At 33.8% G+C, this 26,079-nt stretch overlaps 1 protein-coding gene across 2 annotated transcripts; it reads right to left on the bottom strand.

Moving 5' to 3' along the window:
* Positions 1–2,103: 2,103 nt before the first annotated feature.
* Positions 2,104–10,623, bottom strand: LOC148180975 (uncharacterized). Of its 2 annotated transcripts, none has more exons than XM_088039759.1 (6): positions 10,428–10,623; positions 10,157–10,212; positions 5,295–6,085; positions 4,472–5,242; positions 4,153–4,419; positions 2,104–3,057 (listed from the first exon to the last, which is right to left on the bottom strand). In XM_088039759.1, the coding sequence occupies exons 2-6, from the start codon at positions 10,203–10,205 to the stop codon at positions 2,563–2,565; spliced, it is 2,373 nt and encodes a 790-aa protein (XP_087895885.1). In that variant the 5' UTR covers positions 10,206–10,212; positions 10,428–10,623; the 3' UTR covers positions 2,104–2,562. The 2 variants fall into 2 exon arrangements, with proteins under 2 accessions (XP_087895885.1, XP_087895878.1); XM_088039752.1 differs by lacking the exon at positions 10,428–10,623 and adding an exon at positions 10,265–10,403.
* Positions 10,624–26,079: the final 15,456 nt, after the last annotated feature.

Below are 26,079 nucleotides of genomic sequence, written 5' to 3' on the forward strand. Positions count from 1 at the left end.
TACTTCAAATTCAAAAACTGGTCCGGTTTTGTTTATTTATGAGACGAAGTTCCTGTTGGAATTACAGTTAGGGCCGCCCCTCTTCCCGTGCAAAAAACATTACAGGACCGATACGACTGAAAGACGGTGGCATTGTGACGACCACCAGACGATAAGAACAGATTGTTTTTCAACAATAGGACATCACAGGTGACAACCCCACAATGCGTATTGTTAACAAACGAAGCGCGGGGTGATATGTACAATGTCAAATTTTACATGTCTTGCCACCCAAAAAAGAAACAAATGCGTTTACTGATTCAAAATGATTAAATAGTTATAGAAATGTGAAAAAACTACGAAAGAAATATTGCAGTTTTAATACAGTAAACCCTCACAGCATTCGCGAGTTCGACATTTGCCAATTCAATATTCCCGACCCCCCTGAAACAGTAAAAAATCCTGGAACGGACATGCTTCTAAGAACTAACAAGAAATCCCAACTTCACTTCCTCGACACCATAAAAATTAAATAAAACATTACATTTATTTTCATTAAAATCTTTTTAATACAGCCATGTCATACGGTTTTTATGTGTTTCTTTTTTCTGTTAACTTTATCAATTTCAGCTTAAAATGGATGCAGATATACCATAATTCATAATTAAACAATCTTCATCCATAGATTATTAAGACTTTAACACAAATAGTAATTTTGCAACTTTAATTTTTACACTAAACGTGTTTATATTCTAGAAAACCTAATTTATTTCATTAATTTTAATTTCAAAATAAAATTAATTTAGCCACAAAAGTCATAATAATGTCTAATGATAAAATATCGTCATTATTTGACACATATTGTCTTCGAGTTGATAGTAAATGGCTCGTTCAGTGATAAAATTAATGACTTGTGCTTCTATTTAAAAATTTCATAAATAATGAAGGAATATATATAGAATTGTTAGATGATTTACATTAATGACAAACGCACAAATTTCATAAGAAATAACTATTAATAAATTGTCGTAAATTTTGATGAATCGTCTTGTATAGACTAGTAAATCATTTTTCTGTTAATTATTCACTTAGGAAACGGCAACTCTTTTGTTTATTTATTATTAACACTTCCTATATTCAATTCCTATTGTTTCGGTTCAGAATTCAAACTACATAATCTGAATTTGTTGTGTTGCAAATCTGTTGTGAATCTTTTTATCGAGCTTATTTGAATTTGAGGAGGAATCTCCAAACTACACAAGAATTTACATTTATTAATCAAGTTACAGATGAATAACGCATTACTGGTTGCATTTAAAGTTTTTTTTTCTGATAGTGCGATTCTTCTTTCTGGCATTTCGAGTTTTTATTATGGCAGTGCGACTCTTCTTTCTGGTAATTTGACTGTTTTATCTGGCAGTGCAACATTTTTCTACCATTGTTCGTTTTTAAAAAAGTATATTACTTCCTATACACTTCCATACTTTTATTTTGGATTTTTTTTTGTCTTGCTTATCGGGTACTCAACAATAACTGAGTCAGCTTGAAAATCGATAGTACAGTGGGGCCAAGGTGACCAGACTGCTGGTCTGCTTGGGAATTATGGTTTTATCACACATGAAAATTTGGGTAAAAAAAAAACCTTATAATACCTTATAATACTTATAATTTTTTTGATTTATTTATTTTTTCTTGCCCAAAATTTTTATAATTTTGCAGTTGGTAAGCGAGTTAGAAGTGGTAAATCCTCTAAATTGTATGGCATCACTATTAAAATTGACATGTATGTAGTTGTAAATAAAAAAAAATGGAAATGTCTTTCGTACAAATAAAATAAAAAAATATTTGCATATTTGTATTGTCTTATAAATGCTTTATCAAATGAAGGTCCCATTAAGTCGTTTTTTAAAGCCATTTTCAAAATAAATTAGTCGATTCTGCGGGGCAGTGTAATATGCACTTCTTAAGCTGTCCCGTAGGGGTAGCTTGCTAATTTTTATGATTTTATGATGGCTAAAACAAGTTTGAACTCACCACACCTTGCCTACTTTGTGTGTAATATACATTATGATAAAGTAAATGGGAAGTTATACTTTTAGATTTTTTTGTTCAGGAAAAAAACTATTAGAAAATAATGTTATTTATTGTATCACAAAATGTAATGAATTTATACAAAAAATACATATTATATAGATATAGCCCTTTTGTCAATAATGAGCTAAGCAAAACCAGAATTAAATTTACATCTTTGGTCAGAAAACCAGACTTTTGTATGATGAATTAACAAAAGAGCTAGGAACATATATATCTTAATTGCACAAGCCTCTAAAACAACTAATCAGTCTATTCAACTCAAGACATACAGCATGTTCAGAAAAGTTAAACGCAAATTTTGAGTCACTGGTTTGACCAGATAAGATAATTAAAACAGATCCAAAAATATCTCTACACAACACAACACACAAATGTTAAACTGAAAGATTCACAACTCTTAAGAAATATGACAAAAATTGTAATATACAATTAAAGATAAAACCATATTGTTACAATATAATCTCTATATACACGTGTTCACAGAACACACTATTTGTTATGATTAACCATTTGTTTGTTGGCACCCTGCGTGCCATTAACTGCATGTTGAGGCCTTGGAATATTCCTCACAGGTCCCAGAGTAAGCATCGTAGTAGCACCCAGTGCAGCCACGTTTCCTGGGTTACGTCCATTGATAATAGGCAAAGCGAACATCCCATCGGGTCCCGATGTGGGTAAAGGAATATAATTAAAGATGCCCATAGAGCTAAGTTTCTGGAAGATACCGGGTTGCTTCAGGTTAATCAACGGCACCCCAATTTCGCACATGCCACTGTTAGTTTTATGGTAATTTTGACGGTGCTTGCTCAAACCCATCGCGTTGGGGTACTGAGCCGGACAAAGGTCACATTTAAAAGGGAGACCTTGCCTTTGGGGAAGCTTTTGCTGGTTATTTGCCTGTTTCATTTGTTGGGAGACTGGGGAAGTGTCGTCTGTTAAATCGACGGTTGGAAGATGAGGTTCTTGTCCGGAAGAGTTCGCGGGCTAAAAAAAAATAAGCAAATTGTAATCAAGTTAAATTTGTCATCTGGCCAAAAGTATGTTGAGTTTGAAACCAAGATGAATCAAAAGTGACATTTCCAGGGTTCAAATAAAAACTCATCCTCACTCACCGTTAGAATTACAAGTCATGTCTTTGATAGAAACAGCAATCTTATATTTGTCAAGTAATTTGAAATATTTGTGAAAATGTTTAAAAAAACAGAGTGGTCACTTTTAAAACTTTTTGCTGATAATTTGCCCACAAGATTTATATACTTGTGGTTTGTAGTTCGGTGTATATATGAGCTCATTACTATCGGTCTACTCATTAAAAAGTTAAGTTGCAACCAATTTTTAATTAATACACTCAACTTTGACAACGTGTTAACCTCAAAAATCGCTACATTCAATTTTCCCCTAAGAAATTGAAAGCCTATCAAAATTACAATTTATTCCCAAACACCAAATTTTGTCAAAAAATGCTGACGCGCGTTTCGATAGCAATGCTATCATCATCAGAGCGAAGTTTAATCATCGCTCTGATGATGATAGCATTGCTATCGAAACGCGCGTCAGCATTTTTTAACAAAATTTGGTGTTTGGGAATAAATTGTAATTTTGATAATTTGTCAACACCAAGAATTGATCCAATAAATTTTCTTTGAATTGAAAGCCTGATTTACAACCAAAAAATTTTCGAAAATTTACCCAGAACAGTGGACTGATAGCAATGAGCTGCACTTTGAACTAATATCATATTAAAGCCTCAAAATTGACGATTGTCAAGGTGACGACAACATTCTTTTATGAACACAGAATAGTTTATGAAAGAATGGAATGTGACAACCACAATATGTCGTTTTTATGAGAAAGCTGAAACCACATGAGCGGCAAACTTTCAATCGTTTGTCCTCATTATTCGCCCAAAGTACAGTTGCAGCCAGTGACTTACGTCTACTGCAGTCGCTGCTAAATTATTTTAGACATTATTTTATTGACATTTTGAAAATTTGAGTGGTCGATATATTACTGTCAATTTGATGTGCAAATTTCAATCAAAATTTTTCAATTGCTATGCTTTTCTGATCCTCAAATTACCTTAGCATTTTTGGCCGAGGGTATAATGCTGACGGCTGCGTTAAGATTGAGCTGCGGAGGAATAGCAGCATTCTTCTGGTTGTCGTTTTTCTCTTTAGGCTTCGGAGTAGCCGTCACAGTGATTCCCCTCGTTGCTAAAATGTTCGCCACAGCTTTAGCATCCGATTTCTTGGGACTCTGAGGTCGTGGTTGTGGATTTCTTACAGATAAAGTAATAGAGTCCGATAGATGCATTACGCTACTTTCTGACGGTTCAATCGTACCACCCTAAATAAAAATCTGTTAATTACCGCTACCAGAGAAAAAACAATCAACTAACCTGAACGCTTGATATTTGCGGTAAGCCTCCATCTGTATTTTTAGGTTGCATGCATATTACTTGACAATCTTCATCGTCTTTATCAGGAGTTAAAACATCCAAGCGCTTCTTCTTCGCTTGCAGTGCTTGAATTTGTTCGGGACTTCTTTTGATTCCAGGTCTAATTTGTCCATTTGGCAGTGGTATTCTCGGTCTGACGCTTCGTACAGCGGTCATTCCGCCACCTCTAGGTCGTATCATTGGGGCTCTTTGCCTAGGTATAGGTTGACGATGATTTCCAATTGGTTGTCTAGGACCTCCAGGCATACGTTGTGGTTGTATTTGTCTAGGCGGTGGTTGTCTTGGCGCCAAAGGTCGATATGGTTGATTTTGCATATTTTGAGGTTGGGACGACGGAGGTTGGCCCATTGGCGGTTGGCCCATGGGAGGCTGACCCAGTGGAGGCATTTGAGGTTGCGGAGGTGGCGGAGGCATATGTTGAGGATATCCACTTGCAGGAGGATAATACATAGGATTTGGAGGAGGCTGATAAGACGGATATGGTTGATGGTACATTGGTTGAGGTGGATGATGGTACATGTTTGGGGGGTGATAAGGAGGTGGCGGAGGTGGAGCTTGTGGAAATTGCTGAATGTTGATCAAAACGTTTTGTTGGTGCATTCCATTGCCAGATGGTTGTAATCGCGACACTTGTTGTGCCAAAGCTTCCATTGGTAACCCTGCTAGGCTGTTTAAGGTATTCTGGTTCATCTGATTTTGGTTATACAGTTGCTGGAAAAAAACAATAAACATCTGGCCACATCAAATTCAAAATAAAATTTACCAAAGCATTACTGCTCCTCTCTCCCAAACGATCCAACGGGATAAACTCGCTATCACTGGTAGTGAAACCAAAATCCTTCGCCCTTTCATTGTTGTTGAAAATAGAAAGAATATCGTCATTTCCAGGCAACTTTAAAGGATCTTCCATTGAGGTGTTCCATAACTTCTTCTTTCCTTTCTCCCCTTCTCCATCAGTGTTATCATCAGTAATTTCCGTAATAGATAATGGTTCCTTTAACAACCCCGTTGTTTTAATCCGAATCTTAGGATAATCTGGAGACGGCTCTGGCGGCGGCGTCGGTTCCGCCCCTGGAATACTTTCGCACTCTGACCCATCTCCTACTTCTTCGATTTTGGCACCCGAATTGGAAGAATCACTGTTCGCCGGTGAGGCTGCTGTTACATTCACTTCCGCAAAGTTTGGCGAGAAATTCACATGCGTCTCCTCCTCATGTTCCTGTTCATGTTCAATTTCTTGTTGTTCTTCCTGCAAATCCTCTTCTGCATGACCTTCGCCTATCTCCTCTTCGTTTTCCGCCAGATTGCTCGTTGAATCTGACTGTTGACTTGAAGGAGAATTCACACTGGTGGGCGAATTAATGATTTCAAAACTGTTGCCTGTTTTATTTTTTATCGTGATCTTTAAGGGTGGTAATTGAACGCGGGACAAACTAACTTGTGGTTGTTTGATGTGATGGAAGAGATGGTCATATAAATAATTTTTACTTGTAAAGTTGACGTTGCAATCCCAACATCGCAGAGGTTCTACGTCTTCGTTGTCGCTCAAGTCTTCTGCAAGGAAAAGTCTACTTTTAAAAGTTTCAGTTTTTGTGCGGTGAAGTTCTAAAATTAACAGCTTAAGAAGTTGGAAACGGGTTTCACTACAGGTTGGCAGCAAAAAAGTTTCACAAGGTCATGCGATTGACAACAATCAGTTATTTATCATAATTGCTCGGTAACTGAAAAGTTGAAATTAGTTAAAAGTGTCTTCATAGCAAGGCTATATTCAATGGTTTCCAATTAATAAAAACTTATCAAGCAGTTTTTATAGAAAGATTATCAAAAATGATACGTATGCACAAGAACGAGGTTGTAGATACTTTTTGCGCTAATATGTGGATAAATAAATGTGACAGTATTTGCAAACTGTCAAAATCAACTGTTGCTTTGTTAAATAGTATCAATTACACGCGACTGAAAATATCATATTATGTAACAGCCGCAAATCACTAATTATTTAATTATAAAAAAGGATCATGATAAAATCGTTACTTCAGCGGCAATAAGCTCTATTTCATATGAGAAAATATTCGTTACTACTTTTTCTCGGATTAAATTCTTGCAGACAACTAATTGTGGCGTGCTTTTTCTCCTGTAAAATCCATAAAATGGATCAAACATTCCAGTAAATTTTGGTAACCAGCAATCATTTAAAAAATTTCTTACACCACCAAAAAAACAGTTTTTTTGACCTCCCGTGTGATATTATGAAAGTTGAGATGGAGCTTGTTGCCGCTTAGACGGCATTGCGATTCATTCCAGAATATCTTCAATAATTTACAAATTTCAGACAATTATTATAGATAATATTAGAACTTTTTAATATTAAGATCAAACCCAAAATGTTGTTTATTTAAACTTAGGAAAAATTTCAAATTGATTCTCTAATATCAAAAGAGAACAAATTTTAGAATATTTTTAAATTAACATAAAAATTTTATATGTACAAAGTGAGTCGTCTAATAACGGGGCCCTAGCGACTTGAAAACGCCACACAAAATACACCTTCCACTTGTCATTAGATACCAAAATATTTCTAAAAAAAATAAAAATCTACGTAGGTTGGCATCCACATTGTACAAGTTATGAATTTTGATTATTTGTATATCATTTTACATGCCTGTGACCGTTCGAGCCCTAGTTATTTTTTCTTTTGGTTAGTTTATTATTAACGTGGTTTCTAAACACTGCTCTAAATGGTGCTACTAGGTTATCATCGTGCAGGAAGGACTGGAGGCTGCAATAGTGTTTATTAAGCATTCACCGAACTTAGGGATCTTATCCACAATACAGTACAACCTCGATTATCCGTGATTTTTGGGACCAAAGCCCGCATGGATAATCGAAAAACACGAATAATTGAGTTCTTCAATAAACATACGTTTTCAGGCAACAGAATTATTTGGAACGTTTTTTAAATCAAAATTGTATATAAAAACTTTAACAAAATTTATCAACATCTTAACAATAACAACTTTTAACATTGAAAGAAATTGAATCAATCAATTCTTATTACACATATTACATAAAAGTAACTATTTTGTACTAGAAAAAATAATCTGGTTTTATACTTTCATTTATTTCTTTTTTGGTCCCAAAATTTTCTCTGCCACTTGAATTATCAGTTTTCTTAATTATGAAGGATTTTATTGCAAAAGAATTTATTTCAAGCATTTTTCTTAATGTTTGCAAACACTACTATTCAAAGTCAAAATTTTTTACTAATTTAATTATAACAATTGTTCAGAAAGTACATACAGGGTGTTAGGTAACTTTACGGCCATAGAAAAAGGGTGATGGAGGCAGCCGTGAAAAGTAATGTTTCGAAGTTTTTTTCGGGTTTTCTTGAACCGTTTAAGAGCTGGAAGGCTTTGAATGTGACCAATCAGGGAACAATTTGCATAAGGTTACAAAAATTTGAATCAGAGTTACTGAAGGAAATTTTTTGTTTGATGTCAAACTGACAGTTCTTATTTTTATCAGTGGCGTACTTGTTCCATTTTTGTGGACATCACAAATCAAGTTCATCAAAACGAAAATGTGTGGAGTACAATAAAGGAAACATTGTTGCGGCGTTTACAATTATGTGTTCAACAAGATGGTGGCCATTTTGAACATCTATTGTAGTGTTTTATTGTCTGTTTTTTGAATAAAATTGCGTTATTGTTTTCCCTTTTATTGACGCCACTGATTTAAAACTTCAAATGTGACGGGAAAGTGACAAATTATTCGTTTGGTCCGAAAGCTACTTGGATTTCTGTAAAATTGAAAAATTATTTGAAGCCATTCTATTGGTCAACTTTAAAGCCTTGTAGCTTTTTAACTAAAACGAAAAAAATAAAATTAATTGCGGATTCCAAGACCTGTATAAGCGAAACTATTATAAAGTCCGTTTTTTTATTAAAAAACCACCAACACCGCACTCTCCCACCACTTTACAACCCGCAACGTCGTCGATGGTGACTTTTTGGTGATAAAATCAAATAGGTTAGCTGCCTAATTGACAATTTGATTACACAAAACGGCCTTTCAGGCTGTGCCGAGTCTTTTCACTATTAAATCCTTTGATTTGCAATCCAACAGGCTATAAAAGAAACGTTTTTAACGGAAACACTGCCTAATTCTCAGAAATGTCAAAAATTTGACAACTATTTTCTCACCAAAAATCTCCCTAGGCAACGTTGCCAGTTGTAATGCAGGGAAAATTGCGGTGTTGGTGGTTTAAAAAAAACGGACTTTAGATAAAATTGGTTTATAAAATTACACTGTAATAATGGCAAATATTTCCTAAGCGACAAACATACCTGATTATAATTGTGCTGTTAATAGAAAAAAAGTGAAATACAGTCGACTCTCGGCAGTTCGACTTTTTCGATTATGATTATTCAAACATAATGTTTAGTTCCTCCAAATAGTACCTATACATACAGTCAAACCCCATCGTTGTGGGAGTTAGGTTCCACAAGAAACCCGCGATGCGCAAGTACAACCCCATGGTATAAAAACGAGGTTGGGTTTCTTTTTTTTTAATTTGTGTTCAACAAATTCAGCAACAAAAACTACGTTTTGACAGTTTAGGATGAATGTGTACAAGTATGTGTACACCATGATAGACAAAAATGTTGTCTGAGCTTTCTTTTAAGTTTAGAACGAAAAGTGCCTATATGGTGAAAAAATACCTCTCCACTTTAACTACCTATGGATATCGTATGGAATATAAACACTTGACATAAGCAATTCTCTCCGGGCGGGCCCATTGGATTACAAATTATCGAGACCCGACTATATTTTTTTTTTAATTACACCTTTTTATTTTTATTTATAAATAATCTGTAGCACATGTAAAAATACAATAGAAATATTTCCACCAATTTGATAAAGCATGCTAGTTTCGTTTATTAAATCAAAAAGAAAATTGTACAATCATGCTACACTTATAATAGACACAGTGTATTGTGTGTTGCCTATAAAAATAGGCTGACTGATTAACGATGATCAAAAACTTTTAATATTTAAATGTTTTTGAAATCATAAAACTTTTTCGTAATCAAAAATCCCAGATCCGAAGTGTGAGAAAAGCATTTTGAAATATCGATTACAGACATATTTGATATCAAACGTTTTGTGAGAGGTTTCACCAGTTTAATATAATTTATCGATTTTTATAATTAAAAGTCCTGTTTCTATTGACGATAATAATTCAACAAATAATAATTACACTTCCATAGAAATTAGTTTTATATCTACATATAAACTTATCAATTTTACAAAAACTTACATTAACAATAAACAAACTAATTGAATGAATTGACTGTTATTATTATTTAATGACATACATAACAAACAATAAGGGCAATCAGAATATTCAACAAAAAGGAATTTGTAATAAAACATAAAATTCCGTGCGCCAAGGAGTCAAATTATCGATGCTGCCCGAAGTCATTTATTGTCATTTCAAACACCGCAGAATCAAGCGCGCATTCAAATTGTGCAGTTTAATTATTCCATGCGGGGGGTTAAAGCTCGGTTAGGGTGAGTTTTTACAGAAGTGTGAAAGCTGAAGCTCATAGAAAAAATATTTACCAGAATTTAAGGCAGACGCCTCGTTCGAAACATCTCCATCCGATTTCATTTTCGGTCTGAAAAGAAAAAAAATAGTAGTCGAAGTCAATCGGTTGTCAACTATCATACGTCATTGTCAAGCGTGCTTGTCATTAGCATCAATGTCAATTGACCGGCTTTGACTGTCAACCACAAAAAGAAATACGGCAATCATAGGTTGATACGGCTCGTTTGTATACAAATAAATCGCAATGCGCAAGTTTAAAAGCTCGTTAACCGACTAAATACTCACAAGCATTGTCCACTTTTCAGAATTGGTGTTGAACACCCACGCCAAGAACAAAACGTGCGAGCGATTAGTATTCCGAAAGTCTCGGTAAAACGAAATTCCGCGTCGATGCGGCACAACAGAATACAGAGAGAAATGTGGCAAGGAGCGGCTAGAACACAGCGGGGCAAACAACTCGGGGGTACAAGGGGAACAAATTTGATGGTTGTTCAGAGCGGTGGTGGGGCAGCGCAAGCGAAGAACCACGAGAACCATTTAAAACCACGCGGAGTGGGGGGAGATAAGTGAAACTGTCGGTGAAACTCCCCTTTGTTCGCTGTGAAACACTCGCAGTGCCAGCCAGCCAGAGCGTGGAGTGGCTTGGAGGGACGGGAGGGGGAGGTGGGGACTAATTGCGCTTCACAAACAATTGAAACGGAAGGAGATACCATTGGGGAGATTATCGTTATTTCGGGTTACCACTTAATTTATGCATAACGACGCAAAACTGGTTGTGATTTGTGAAACAACGTTTATCTTATCGGTTTCTGGTACGCAGAACTTTGTTTGCTCGCCCTGGCCTTGGAATATGTATAATTAGATAACGTACCGCGGTATAGTCAGTTGTTATTGCCGCGCAACCAATCAGCGGGCGGATTTATTGTTGCGACACGACTGTTTTATTCTAGTTTATAGTAGTCACAACACGATTCTTTAAAATGAAACTTTGGTATTTCGTAACTCTACACTAGAATAACGGAATAGGGGGGGGAGGGGGGAGTAGTAACTTCTCCCCTCCACTATACAGATGTATCTTTCTTTACATTTTACAGTTTTACAGGGGAACGGAATACCATTTTTATTAGCTTCAACCAATTTTTAATTGCCTCTTTAAATATGCAGATCTCATCAATTAAAAATACTTCTACAAACAAATCAATATCAATTTTATCAACGTGATGTCGATCACTACTACAAACTTCCCCAAATGAGAAATAAACGATCTTTTTAAGAAGCATAGAAGCTTAAATATTGTAATACATTTACCACTTAAAATTTTCCACATTTTCAAATTTACAAATCTTTACATAGTATGTACTGTAGTATTGTAATAAAAAGCCTTTCTTTTGTCTATCAATAATGCCATCGACGAACTAAAATCCTCGAATCAGAGCAGGTAAAAAGTTCCGAAGCTTTTTAGTCTTTCCTGCAGAGTTTGAGGGAAGTTGTTTGGGTTCTGCGGCTTCTTTCGTGAAGGAAAATAGAATAGGCAGGCGCAAAACCGGATCTGAACGATGTATTTTGTAGGAAATGAAGCAGGCTAAACGAGGAAGGCAGGCAAGGGAAAAAGCTTGCGGTCTGCGGTTATCGGAAAAAATTAATATACATAACGAGTGGCCCGAGGAGTGGACATGCCGTAAAGAACAAATAAACTAATAAAAGACTCAACTATATCATGTGATTGTTTTAGAACGCTAGAATCTTCTATACACAAGTTAATATTTTTAAACTGATACACTGATACACAAACAGGATTTGAGTAAATTGTATTTTGACAGCATTTTTTGCAATCTGTATGAAAGAGAACTTTTGGAGAAAAAAACAAGTTTAAATAGTTTTTTCTGCAGTCTTCAATTGAAGTTTGGATAAATACAAGAAAAAATTACTACAATAAATTGTGTAGAAAACTGAAATATAACGATTATTAAATATCTGGGAATGTTGCTTCATTTCGTCTAATTGCGTTTTATTCAAATATTTTATTCATTATCTGGAATGGAAACAGTATTTTACAATTGCTGAAATTACATACATGCATGCATGAAACTCCAAAACTGTAGGTAAAAATTTTTCACCCCATAATGAATCAAAATGTTAGATATTTTCTGTCATAAGTTTAATGTAGGTGTCCGGAAAATTGTGCACCATCGTAAACATCGGACAATAACATAGTTAACCGAAAAAATGTTAAAAAATTTCTCATGTCTTCAATTTGGATGTATAATTCCGCTGCTTGTAAAGGAGTTTGAGAACATGTCAACAACGATTTTTTTATTTTTTTTACTGCTCGTATTTTGCTGGTCACAATCAGTTTTTGTTTTTGTTTCCAGAAACACCGAAAACTTTTGTATTTTTGAGCTTGGCCAAGCTCCAACTGACATTCAACTAATTTTTCAGCTCAACTAACCTTTTTCGCTTGTCGGAACGTGCATGTGTTAAATTTACAAATGAAGTTAAAATTCTCTAACATGCAGCAGTTCAACAAGGTTTTCACCTTTGATCTGTGGATGCTGATACAGATCAATAAGAATTTGATAAAGAAATACATATTATAGTAGAATATTTTATAGTTCAAAACATTCCAACTTTAAGTATAGTAGAAATAGAAATGTGATCGTTAAACAAAGTGTTCGATAATCAAAATAAGGTTTTAACTAATTATAATTTTTATGAGGTTAAAATTTTCTAATGATAAACAATAAGAACTCATTTGACGTTATGATAATAGTTACGTATAGATAGAACAATAGAATATTTCACTGTAAACTTCATATGTGTTTTTCAAAAATCTAAAATTTACAAAAAATAAAGACCTCTTAAATAATAACTGCGCTTTTCGTCGAATTTTGTTATGGTCTTTGATCGCATATAAACCCACAAACGTTGGATGAAACAAAATAAAATCTTCATGGATTCCAGCGGAACATTCCACTCTAAACGCAGTGAAATACTTTGAATAATTCAGGTGGTATTCTCGTAATCTCAAACACAAATAGCGCATTTCGACTAGCTGTTTTTCAAAAAAATGTTAGGAATCTTGAACAAAACCCAAACATTTATATCTAATGTAAATTAATTTTTTTAAATACATAGATTAAAGGGTTGATTATAAAGTTGTGTAACGGAGATCTCTTCTAATTTATAGGAGTAAGTGTTTTCAAAGATTTGGTTTTATACTTTACAAACTTCATTTTTACGAAGCAGCTATATCGATCATTGCAAAGATTTCAGCAAATTACCCCTCGTAATCATTTGAAAGGTTTAATTCCAAAAAACTTTTACGCCTCCTGCTTCAGCAGGACTCTTCAGATTCCATTCCTCCTGTACTGTTTAACATTTTTTTTCAATTCCAAAATTAACTAGTAAGAGTAAGTTACAGTTGATTAAATAAGTGAAAGAGGCTAACATAAATAATAAACATAAATAAATAAATACCTATTTAAAAATTAGCAGCCTAGAAAACGCAGTCCCCAAAATGATTATACAGGCTGTTCAAAAAATGACGGACCAACTATTCACTACGGGAATCTTCAGATAACAACTAGTTAGTAGCTAAATTATTTTTTTTCAGTTATTGAACGCTTCGTTGGAAATCTACAGCCACTTAAAGGGGCGCTAATTGTGACATAAAATTTTTCTTAAGATGAACTCAAGGTTTACAAAATTCTACTAGAGTTCATGTTTTGGGTGACATTTACATACTTACAGTCTTTAAATGCCTAAAATGTTGAAACAAATCGTTATTTTGCACTTTTAAAATTAAGCTCAAAAGCGCAAAATTAATCTGGCAACATTTCACTTCAAGAATTCAGTAATTATTTGTTGCTTAGTGTCTGACAATAACCATTTTTTGAGAAAAGTCAAAAAATTTTAGGTGTCACAGACTAGAGGAGTTTATTTCTCTAGAATACTTTTCAACGAGTTTATCAACGTCAAGATATTTCAAGGTACGTGAAACGGGTCGATTCGAACCAAATTTATCAGGATCATGGACAACCCAGAACTATTCGCACACCAAGAAAAGAACAAAAAAATGGCTCTTGATCTACTTTGTGACTTTTACTGGTCAGGTGTTATCAAAGCTAAACCATAGTAGCCAATTATATGATTTATTAATAATTGTAGTGTTGCTCTGGTCACAAAATTATGTAATAATTTCCAAAAAAATAGAACAGTGTTGCCGTTTTTCGCAATATTTAAACTTATTTTGTTCCCGTACAAAGCTTCAAATAAAAATTTTAAGCAGCTTTTTCTAATTCACAGTGTCTTAGAGTTTGACGTTCTTATCAGTTGGTCCGCTATTTTTTGAACACTCTGTATGTAAAATTTACTTTTAATTTTCCACAACATGAAAATGCACAGCCATTTGCCCAACTGGCATGAACGTGTAAATGGTCCACTAACATTCAGTTCATTGTAAACGGATCTTATCAAAATTTTGAGGAAGAAAATATTGTCGCGCCAAAAGTGATACCGTGAAATTGCTGCATTGAACAATTACCGAGCAGTTAAAAGAAATGCAGTGAATTTACTATACATTTTTGTTACTATATGTATTGTTCTTTGTCAGTTGACTATCCAAAATACGTTGAAAGTACATCAAGAAATGGTTGTTGCCTAATGACCAATTTTGCCCAGTTGAAGAAAAGAGTTTATACTTATACATTTTATACAAATACCTTCACAAAGAGAGTCCTTGAGCGTCGGTTTAAAGAAAATTTTTGGGAACTCTAACGTGTAGACATAAATATCTCAAAATGCCAATGTTTTTGTCGATGCAGATTTTCTTTAAGCAGATATTAGTATTATGCACAAACTTCCTCCCAGCGTTTAGGTATACTTAACAATATTACAATTGTGCTAATTGATTTCCGTAAGCGAATATTATGTGCAAATGGCTTGATGGCGTATAAACGGACCTTTAACCACGCGGACAATATAAAATTCTCTATCTGAGTATACCAGGTGTTTTTAGATGATTTGTATCATTATCAACTATACTGAATTGATAAAAAAATTTGTTCAAAAATTTATAATCAGCAGTTTATTAATATGTAATAAAATAATTAGCTGACTGGCTGATGTCTCAAATTCATTTTTTTTCTCATTCTTTTTTGTGTTGTATACTTTATCATTACGTAATAATATTATGTGGGAGAGTATTAAATATCATACTCCTATAAACTGTCAATATCAATAGGTAGAATGTTCATTATCGTGATAAAAATAATATTTCATCAATTTACCATCTGTATTGCTGTTGGCATCTCCCCTTGCTCTCTGGGTCATGAGTTCTGGGACACCTGTATAAAGTAGATTTTGTTATACGGCAGAAAAGTGCTACTTTTTGTCGAACAATTAAATTGCAGTAGCGAAGCGAAGAGTACCGTAGCCGAGCGTATGCAAAATTGCGAGACAGTAACGCCACTTTTCGCCCTAATAACAAACTTTTTTTTTCTCCAAACGTTAGATTCAGTTCCACGACCGACAATGAGTGAACGCAAATTGAACTATAAACATGGATGTAATTAGTTGTCATTGTTGACATTTATATTGTGAAAAATATTTGTTTCAAAGGGTTTTAAAGTTAAGATCGTGCAAGCGTCATACAAAATGTAAGTCTCAAATAGTAACAGTCACAAAAAGTACTTTGTCTGCCTAGGCAGACAAAGTGTTTCCATGTCAACGAGCGTTTTTCATTACTTATAACAAAATTGCCAACTTTACTGTCTAGAAACGACTAAAAAATAGTGGCTTTTTGTGACGTTTGGAGAAAAACTCTTTTATAGTTAAACATCCTGAGCAGGTTATTTCTACATTTTATTATTTTTAAAGGTGCTAAACATGTGAAACCTGACATACCAAAACGTTGTAAGTGCCATTTTAATAATTTTTCAGGAAACGAAACAAACTGTTTTATTCTTAAAGAAACTAATACTATAAACTGAATTAAATTTATGTGTTTTAAAACCATTCCCGCAAAATAAAATCAAAAAAAACTTTATTATCAATGATTAAAAAATTGGGAAAAGTGGGTAAATTTTCAAAACGTCCAGCTACTACTCCTCATTTATTATGAATACCGCATTTCAAGGTCATAATTTGTGACAGTTGTGGAGCTTTACGACAAATTTAAGAGGATTTATGTATTGAAAACAATCACGAACAGGTCTTTGGGTGTTCCAGTACTCGTTTATGTTCAATTCAATGGATAAATCTTCTCAAATTTGCCGTAGAGCTCCACAATTTTCACAAATTATGTTCATGTAGACACTATTATTGCAGGCTGAATCCGTCTTTCCGACCATCGCCGACTCCATCTTATACCAAGCCTGTTCAATAGCTTCCGAGATCTGTTCCCGCGAAGTAGGCCATGAGTACGTGAGGCGTGCGTACACTAGCGCCACTCTCGACAATTTCTTGAAACACAGTTCTGGCATTTTTTGATTTTTAATTATATATTTCTGATTAGTAGCCGTTTCCGCGAAGAGAATTATCTGTTTTCTTTATGGAAGTTCAGAGAAATCGCTTTCCTTGCATTCCAGACGCCGTAATTTTTGATGAATTTACCCGACATACCTAACCTATCATCACTTCAACCTTCAAAGTGACGGAAATGTCACCAAAATGAAAGAATTATCACCAGAATTTGATACGATTTTTCGTCGTTGGGGTCGCTGGCGTATGTACGGCGATGACCTTGAGGGAACTTTTTGCAAAGGGGAGAAATCAAAATTGAACAGGCTTGGTATAAGATGGAGTCGGCGATGTTCCGACATGTCACTGTGACACATGTGTCAGATTTGAAATTGATTCAAAATTCTTTCTCGAGACAGGAATAATAGCGTTTTGTCAACATTTACTTCATTATCATCTAACTATAGCCATGTCCACGTCAGAAATGGGTTGCTGTAACTGATTTTTGTATCCCAGTATGGCAAGATTTCAGACCTGTCATTTTGACAAATAAATTCTCCTAGATTACTATAGTCAGAATTTATAACGTGGGTACTTACAAATAAAAATATATTTGGGATAGGCGGTGATGATTTGATTTTGCGACATTTTTACAGTGTAGAATGGAAATGTCAAAAACTGACGGATTGTTGGACATGACATTTGACAAGAGCACTTAAAGGAGAAGCAAAGGAGGACTAGGGGAGAAGGGGGCATAGTGGGGAACTTAACAATCAATTAGCCACGCATCCTAAAATAATAGAAATTAACAAAATTTTTTTACTAAATATCATAGACGAATGTATTGCGGATGATTTTTGTTGTACTTTTTTTGATTACAATAAAAAACTTACGACATGTGAGCATTATTTTGAAAAATGGGATTTGCCCCGCATATGGGGGTAAAGTGGGGTACCCTATGGGGCAATCAAATTTTTGAATAATTGTGTACCTACTTAGAAAAAGTAACATTTTAAAATTACTTAGGCATCAATGCATATTGTACACAAATGCGCAGGTTCATCATATTTAGCCACTACATTCGTATGACTAATTTGAAAAAAATTTGCTCTGTAACTTCGCGAATTTTTTAACGAAAACACTGGATTTCACATTTTGTTTTATAAAACATATAGGTTTTCACACTTTGTTTTATAAAACACATGGTCAACTGTCAACTGACAATCAATCAAAATACGCTATTCGACTTTTTTCACGGCGTTTGATTTGAGCAGCAGGACTGTTGCCCCGCTATGCCCCCCTCTCCCCTACTCGCACATTAGAGCAAAGTTAGTGAAAACTGGGAACGAATTTCACAAGACCAAAACGAACAAAAAGCCTTAAAGGAAATCTTTTTCTATCTGGGCAACTACACTGTTATAAGAAACGCCAATTAAAAATTCTAGGGCCTACTTCAAATATGATTATTTTTATACAGCCGTTACTTTAGTCTTAATTAGCATAATTGCAAGAAATAACAAACGCATTATAATAAATTTATAACTAAACGTTTATAATTATTATCTTATTGACATAAATAAAATATGCTTCACAGTTGATAAGAAGGTATAAGCAGTTCAAAAATAGTAACAGTAGAGTGACATTCCAGGTAAAATGTCATCAAAATGAGTTATACAATAAAAAATAAATTATCAACATTTGTTGTATAAGGAGTTTTTATAAATACTTTTATTTTCATTACACAACAAGTATGTAGATAATAAAGCTCATTAGACAATAATGGTATATTTAAACACAAGTGTTATAAAACTCCAATTAAGTCCAGATTTTCAGCACGAGTGCCAAAAAGAAAGAGTGTTTTCAAGCTTTATAAGACGGGTTTTTAATGCTATTTTTTCTAATTTGCAGTTTATTAGTACATTATATTAATGGGAGTAAAAATTATGGTTCTTGTACAAGGTGTTTATAAATGTTTCTAGCATCAAGGGTGGATATGAAATGTCAAAGAAATTTGCCGCTCATTACAAATGTGGGTTTTGATTTTTTAACTGACATTTGCAGTTAACCTCCAACGTAGAGAAAAATAAGTTTTGAGAAATAAACTGTTCTAGTTGTGGTTTAAAAACTGAAAATCAAAAACTTGGACACAAAACGGCAACTGAAACGTCATTGACCTAAGTAACATTATAAAGAATTTTCAAGATATGTACTTACATTCACTATGAAAACAAAGCGGCAAAATAGTGCACAGCAGCATTTGCAGAGCCACCCTTGATGCTAGAATCATTTATGAACACCTTGTATTTAGTCTAGACAATAATTGCGGCCGAGACTATAGCCGAAGCAATGCAATTTGGTTGAATTAAAAAAAACAATTCTGCTCGGAATAATATACTTACATAATAATGTATACGATTTTTTCTTCAATCAGTTTAAATTTGAATTGCCGCCGCAAGTCATAAGGTCCCTATTTAATAAAATTCTGTTTGATTTGATTTCAAATAGTTTTTACCAGTTTTATCAATATTATTATGTTTAAATTGACACGACGTTGACTGCTTTAATCACGTTTATATAATATTTGGACTTATAAACTAAGATCACTAAATAGAAATGTTAAATGACTGAAAACATTAAAACGCTTTTAAATATCACTAATTGCACTACCGAAACGGCGATCTTATTGGTTTAGACGCTAACATTATTTTATTAGTAATGTAATGTATTGTTTAACTGTGAAACAATCAATATCTTACTTCTACAGGGTCCGGCAACACTTGTGTCCACCCCCAAAATCGTCTTTAATTTTAAAGTTACAATTATGAAAATTTTTGTACGCTCATAGTTGACAAAGCTGTAGAAGGTGACGCAAAAATTTATTTTTTATCACGGTTTGGTTGGCGTCGCGACGCCTAAGAAGTATAATTTTTAGCAATTTTTGAGTTTTTGCGGAAATATTCGCGAATTCAATTTTTTTGTAAAATTGTGTTTAAAATTTGCGAAAAAAACGCTGTTTTATCAAGTTAGTTTTCAAATTTATGACAACGCAGTGGCAAACTACGTTTACACCAAAATTTCACAAGTCACTTCATTCACTCTTATAAAAGTTAATTTTGATTAACACGGGCATGTTGCACTTTATGGACACCAGAAATCATTAATTAACATTGATAAAGCAACAATTTCATCAAGTAAGACTTTTGTTACAATCTAAAGCGAGCCAAAAGATAGATGTCATTTGTGACACAAGATGTTGACAGACCGGTGTAAACGTAGTTCCCAATTTTGACGTAATGAAATTGGAAACTAACTTGATAAAACAGCATTTTTTTCTCAAATTTTGAAGACAATTTGCATACAATTTAAAATAACAACTGAGATATTTTTAACACATTTATATTGAAAAAAAATTAAATTAGGGGTTGATATCACAAATCCTCACAATTACCTAAAAATTAGATTTTTAAGGCGTCGCGACGCCAAAACTATGAGTGATAAAAAACAAATTTTTGCGTTAGCTTCTTGTCAACTGTGAGCGTATGCAAATTTTCAAAATTTTCTCGTTAAAATTAAAGACGATTTTGGGGGTGGACACAAGTGTTGCCGGACCCTGTATAGGGGATGTTGTGGACTATAATAATATCACACTTTGTTGCGCCTGAACAAAAATACAATTAAAAAAAAATTCTCACGCTGCTATGGTAACGAAGCTATTAACGCATTCAATGTGGAAATGATGTAAAGTTTTGCAGATAGAAATTGGTTTTTATGGTAGGGTCCCATTGTGCCGCAGTTAAGTATGCCAACAATGGAGCAATACCGCAAATATTACCCTGTCATAAATAATATGCTGCTGGTCTTGCCCAGGTCCGTATTGTGTAGTAAAGCGTAATATTAACGCAAAATTTTAAAATTCACCTACGTAACTTTTTGTAATTTTGGATCATTCATACAGTCTGATCTTTAGATATGTGATCTGTAGCTACTTTAGACTACCTACTTATGTTTATTATTGGTTCTTAATGATCTGATAATGCATTTAGAAATATTAAATATTGTCGTCATTAATCTGTAGCAGAATTTATTGTGACAAATTTTTGCCGTTTCACTTTTATCTGTTGAATGATAGCACCAACCCTTACTATAACAACGTAGCTCGCAGGTAGTACTCTCAGCGTGTAAACAATCCCGGCCCTGTGGAATATCGGAACAATATGATTTATTGTGGGTACGGTCAGCTCTCGGAGGGCTGTGGTAATGACTAGATAATTTTTATTTCGGTGCCATAAAAACCAATTTCTATCTGCAAAACTTTATTACAACAGCAAATTAGGAAAATTTCCATAATCTCATTAGTAAAAAAGTATAATAAAAAGTATAGTACACAGCACAACTAATTCAGGTTAGGTTACTTCAGTTTTATTACCTTTGCTGGTAAACGGTTTCAATAAATAATACATATAATTGTCAAACAATATTTCAGATGTTTTGCAGGGTGAGGGGAGGAATAGGGAACAGTGAAATTGCTGAAAATTTTTTCACCACTTCTGAGGTTGTTAAGGTTTTAATTGATACTATTATAGTACATACATACAACTTGTACAATGTACAACCTGGAACAGTGCCTAAATAAAGACAAAAGCTTACACTGCGAATTATGCCGTTATTTTCAAGTCCCATTATTATATTGTTATCTAGAATAAATGTATTGTTCACAGTGCATCGTGACAATATTGTTTATAATTGACAGAAAGAAAAAAATCCTATAACGCACGCATGAATTAACGCATTAATTAATTTTAAACTTAATGTTCATTCCATTGTCTTTCGTAGTCATTTCATTATACACATAAGTAGTCAGGCGTCATTATCCGTAATCATTACCACGTCATTAGACAGGTTGAATATGGCCGGAAATGAGTATTGATGATGTTTATCATTACGGAATAAAAAAATTCAAAATCCAAACCTACTTTTTACCTACCACCAGCGGGGGCAAATGGCAAGCATAAATGTTAATGAAGAATGCTGGCCGGCTATTTCACTTCTCTCCAAGCACAAAATCATTTTATTTAATCTTCAATAGAAGGAAAGTGGTATTGAGTATTTTAGAGTTGCCCCAACTTCAGAGGAATTCATGAAATTCTAAAACGAAGTTGTGTGACCCGTGGTGATGAATTTGGAACATCCTTTTCCTAACAATCTTATTGGTCGCACCTCAATATCGATGAAAATTTTTCGTCGTGAAAAAAAATTACTGGAACTACTTAATCAAAATTTCGAGCTAATCGCAAACAATCCAGTTCCTTTTGAAAAGATAGAATTGAAAGATACAGACTAATGACCAGTTTCGTCTCTCTTACCCTGTAGCGGTTCGCGTAGAACCAATCAAAAGAGAATAAAAAAAAACACGTCTATTTGGGGACGTGGAACATGCCACCCTAACTCCCCTAACCGACTGCGTTGGACTCGTCCTCGTAATTTATTCCATGCTGTGAGCTAAGTTCCACCGGATACTGCCTCCCCTCCCTCCCCCAAATTCCAAACCCATAACTCCTCCCCTCCCAGTCCAACCGGCATAGAACCATTTAAAAATAAATATTTGGGTAACTCCGAAAATGACGCGTTTTTTCTAAACGGAAAAAAACAAATAAAGTAAGTAGGCGCCGGCAGGTACTGGCTATGATATTGGTGTGAGAGAGATGTCAAGTGAGTAGTGAAACTCGTGACTATGGCAACGCCGACTGTCTATTGACGTCATGTCCATATTACCAAGTTCTTTGTCCGGGCTCTAACTGGTTAATATTTTGCCATAAAATACCATTTCGAGACGCGCACTTGTTTATGGGTCGTACTTTCAGCCAACTTGACTGCAAGAGCTGAGTATTCAGGCCGCGTTTGATGATGCAATGTTTGGCATTTATGACGAATAACCAGACCCGAATTCTGGTTTAACTGCGAGGTTTACATGAAACTACGTGACTGACGCGTGGGCTAATGAATTATTGATCTGTTTAGGTGGAACGAGTCAAAAGGGGCAGCAAGATTAGTTAATTAAGTTAACTGGATTTAATTAGACTTGATCATAACCGTTTTTCTTGATCGTTCAAGGCCGACCTGTTTTTAAGCCTTAGAAAGTATTGATTTGCGCTGTTGGAAGGCGCTTTCTTGTGAAGAAATAACGTTGACGGTTTTATTTTGGATTCGAATTCTGGATCATTTCCAAGAGTCAGGCGCAGTCTGATTTGATCTTTTTGTTAGACGTTCGGTAGATACGTCTTCGCTGTGTTTATAGAACAGTATCAACGGGGATTTGCGGTATAAATTCGTACCGGTTAAAGTTTGATAATGCTAAAAGTACGAGTGGAACTCTATTATCATATCACCCATAAACTGGATAATTAGAATCACGTTAATAATAGAACATTAACATTTAACCTTTGCAACTTTGTATTAACATTTAACGCGTCAATTTTATTGGTTTTAATTATGACATTGATCAAATATTCATGCTTCTATTGTTAGCCAACGCAATTACAATTATACAACAAGTTCTATTTTTGTTCTCTCAGCATGCTACTTTGTACCCACAAAACATAAAAATTTCATTGCAGTTATGCATTCAAGTATTTCCATTTTTATTATAAATTTATGTATGATAATGATAAATTCATATTCGTGATGATTTTAAATAAAATATTACCGACTACTGATCAAAAGATTGTTCGCGTGATGTCAACTTCGCATTTTACTTATGTTGTAATTAATAAACATCTACCCTTATTCACATAATAATTAGTCACATCTCAGAACTCTCCTATAAGATAAGGGGGGTGCGACTATTCGCCTTTTTTCGATTCCCATAGTTTTAAAAATAATAATTATTCATCATTAAACTACAGTTTAAGGACTCTCGCTTTTTACTAATTAATCCCCGTAAGCACAACAGAGAAACACAACGGTACACAACACTTAACTGTCTTTAGATCTACACTCTGCCTCCAGATCTATTTGGATAATGGGTTTGTTTTGTTGATTCTCTCTATTCACACAAACTTGGCAATGTGGCAGTGTGGTTCATTCTTGTATATGTATGGCTTAAAGGTTCTATTCTTATATGAAATGAAAAGTATATGGGAGAATGCATAAATAGAGGAAGTTGTACAAAATGACACGAGTAGTACCAAAGAGGAGAAAATATCCCAATTATTATTTCAAAATTAAAAAAAAAATCGCTTTGATCACTTGAGATTACATAAGACTATAAGCCATTTATAAAATTTTAAAATTAGGTTTAACTCAAAGTTCACAAATTTCTATTAAAATCGGATATTTTTAACCAATCAAAAGTCAATCCAAACTAATTTTGAAATAGGATTCAAATTGGATTATTATACAGGTGTCCCAGAACGTTTGCTCTTCCTTTTAATAAGGAATTTTTCATCAAAACCTGAGTTGATTGTCGTATTGCACAATGTTCAGGCCTTTACAGTTTTTGAGTTAAAACAGCCCATAAATCGCTAGATAGCAATCTGTTGCTACATTACCTGCAAAAAATTTTTCTCAAATTGCACAAAGATGCGCTGGGAACGGTCAACTGTAATGCTTGTAAGTCGAATACCTTTTATAAATGCCTGAACATTGTGCGACACGACAATCAATTCAAATTTTGATGTAGAATTTCGCATTAAAAGGAAGTGCGAGCGTTCTGAGACACCAGTATGGGAGTATAAAAAAAGTATTAATTTCGTAAACTTCATAATACAAAAGAAATAAGCTGTTATGTTAAAAAAAATCACTTATCGTGAATCCATTTTTCGTTAGGAAAATTTATATTATAAAATATTTTTAGATGGAACGAAATAATAAATTCTATAAACGCATAAATCATAAGCAATTAAAAGATGTAATATAAATTATTCAAAACATGTAAATCAAATTATTCATTTGCTTCTACCATGACAAATTACCAAGTCATTTTTTATAAATTATAAATTAAATAATTATTAATTCAGCTATATAAATTTAACTTGGCGCAAATATTTCATTAGATAGTAAATATTTAAGTATCTACTGAATTTTATCGATAAAATTGCAAAAACTCGTTCACTGGATATAATGGTTAATATCCCGAATTTATATAGCTGTATGCTGATACTTTCCAATCTTTTTTGTTAACAATTTTGCTTAGAAGTACTATACAGTTGGTTTAGGTTGCAAATGTAACCCAAAGTCAAAAATTTTAAAAGCATTTGCAACTGACGGGAATTTTATTTTACTGGGAACATCTTTAAAGGACCCACACGAATTAATTTTAATAAACAACAAATTTAATGTCAAATTCCGGGAGACAATAAAGCCAACCTTGTCCTATTAAAATTTCCATCAACATTAACTTTAAATAAAAAAATAACTGTCAAAGATACATTTGGATTGAACATTTAAATTTGCAACTGTAGATATTTAAATTATAAGTGAGAGAAATGCTAAATTTAAGCGAGTGTGAGAGAGTTATTTGTTGGATAATGAATACAAATGCAACGCTTTTTTTCATTACACAAGTAGGTGGACAATATAGCTTATTAGGAGTGATTAAAATGTTTCTTTTAATAACACATAGATAATAGTATATTATATTATTAGAAGTAGAAATAAAGCTTTTTATATTAAATCCAGACAATTGGGGCTGAGGCGAAAGCCAAAGCAACGCAATCTACATGAAATACAAAAAGCAAATTTGCTCTAAATAATATACATACCTATTAGACTATTTTTTCTTTAATTTGAATTGTCGTGTAAACCTTATGGACTCCATGCAAGTGAATTTAATTTTAAATAACTTGTGAAAAAGCTTCTATTATTTTTATCAATATTCATGCTACAATTATCAAGAAGCTGAATGAATGCTTTTATCATTTTTATTGACATTTTTTATTGACATTTGGACTTAAATTAGGGCGACACAGAACATTGCTCTCACTGACCGATAGAAATGTCAAATGAATATGAAACGTCAAATGGAAAATGGTAGACAAATTACACTACGGTAGCCACGATCGGATTGGCTATTGGTTTAGGCGTTAACATTATTTTATTAGTAACAGAATATAAAATCTAAAGCAAAGTTATTGTCTTATTAGTTTGTTCATTGCCTGATATTAAGTAAAGACTCACCCATGTTACAATTTATTTCCGTTTTCACAGCCGCATTGTCTGAAAAAATGAGAACTACTTTAATTTGTCATCACACTTATGAAATACTTACGGACTTCAATATCCATTTCAATTTTAATATTCGCATCTGATTTAAAAAATCTTTATTAGAAACACTATGATTTAGAATACACAGAAATACTGACCTATGTCGATATTATTTTCGATTTTCACAGTTGTTTCAAATGTAAAACAATTAGATTCGCCAGTGTTTTTGGTTTCATTTTCAATTTTAGGAACTAAATTTGCCTCAGCTGTAGAATCA

The sequence above is a fragment of the Gnatocerus cornutus genome, chromosome 1 (assembly GCF_029298725.1).
Source record: "Gnatocerus cornutus isolate USDA-ARS CGAHR chromosome 1, icGnaCorn1.1, whole genome shotgun sequence".
Taxonomy (NCBI): Eukaryota; Metazoa; Arthropoda; class Insecta; order Coleoptera; family Tenebrionidae; genus Gnatocerus; species Gnatocerus cornutus.

Coding starts and splice junctions, on each gene's coding strand:
- LOC148180975 (XM_088039752.1), bottom strand. Junction 6,086..10,156: donor GGCGTCTGCCTTAAATTCTG/GTAAATATTTTT, acceptor TTTTCCTTGCAG/AAGACTTGAGCGACAACGAA. Junction 5,243..5,294: donor AGAGGAGCAGTAATGCTTTG/GTAAATTTTATT, acceptor GTTTTTTTCCAG/CAACTGTATAACCAAAATCA.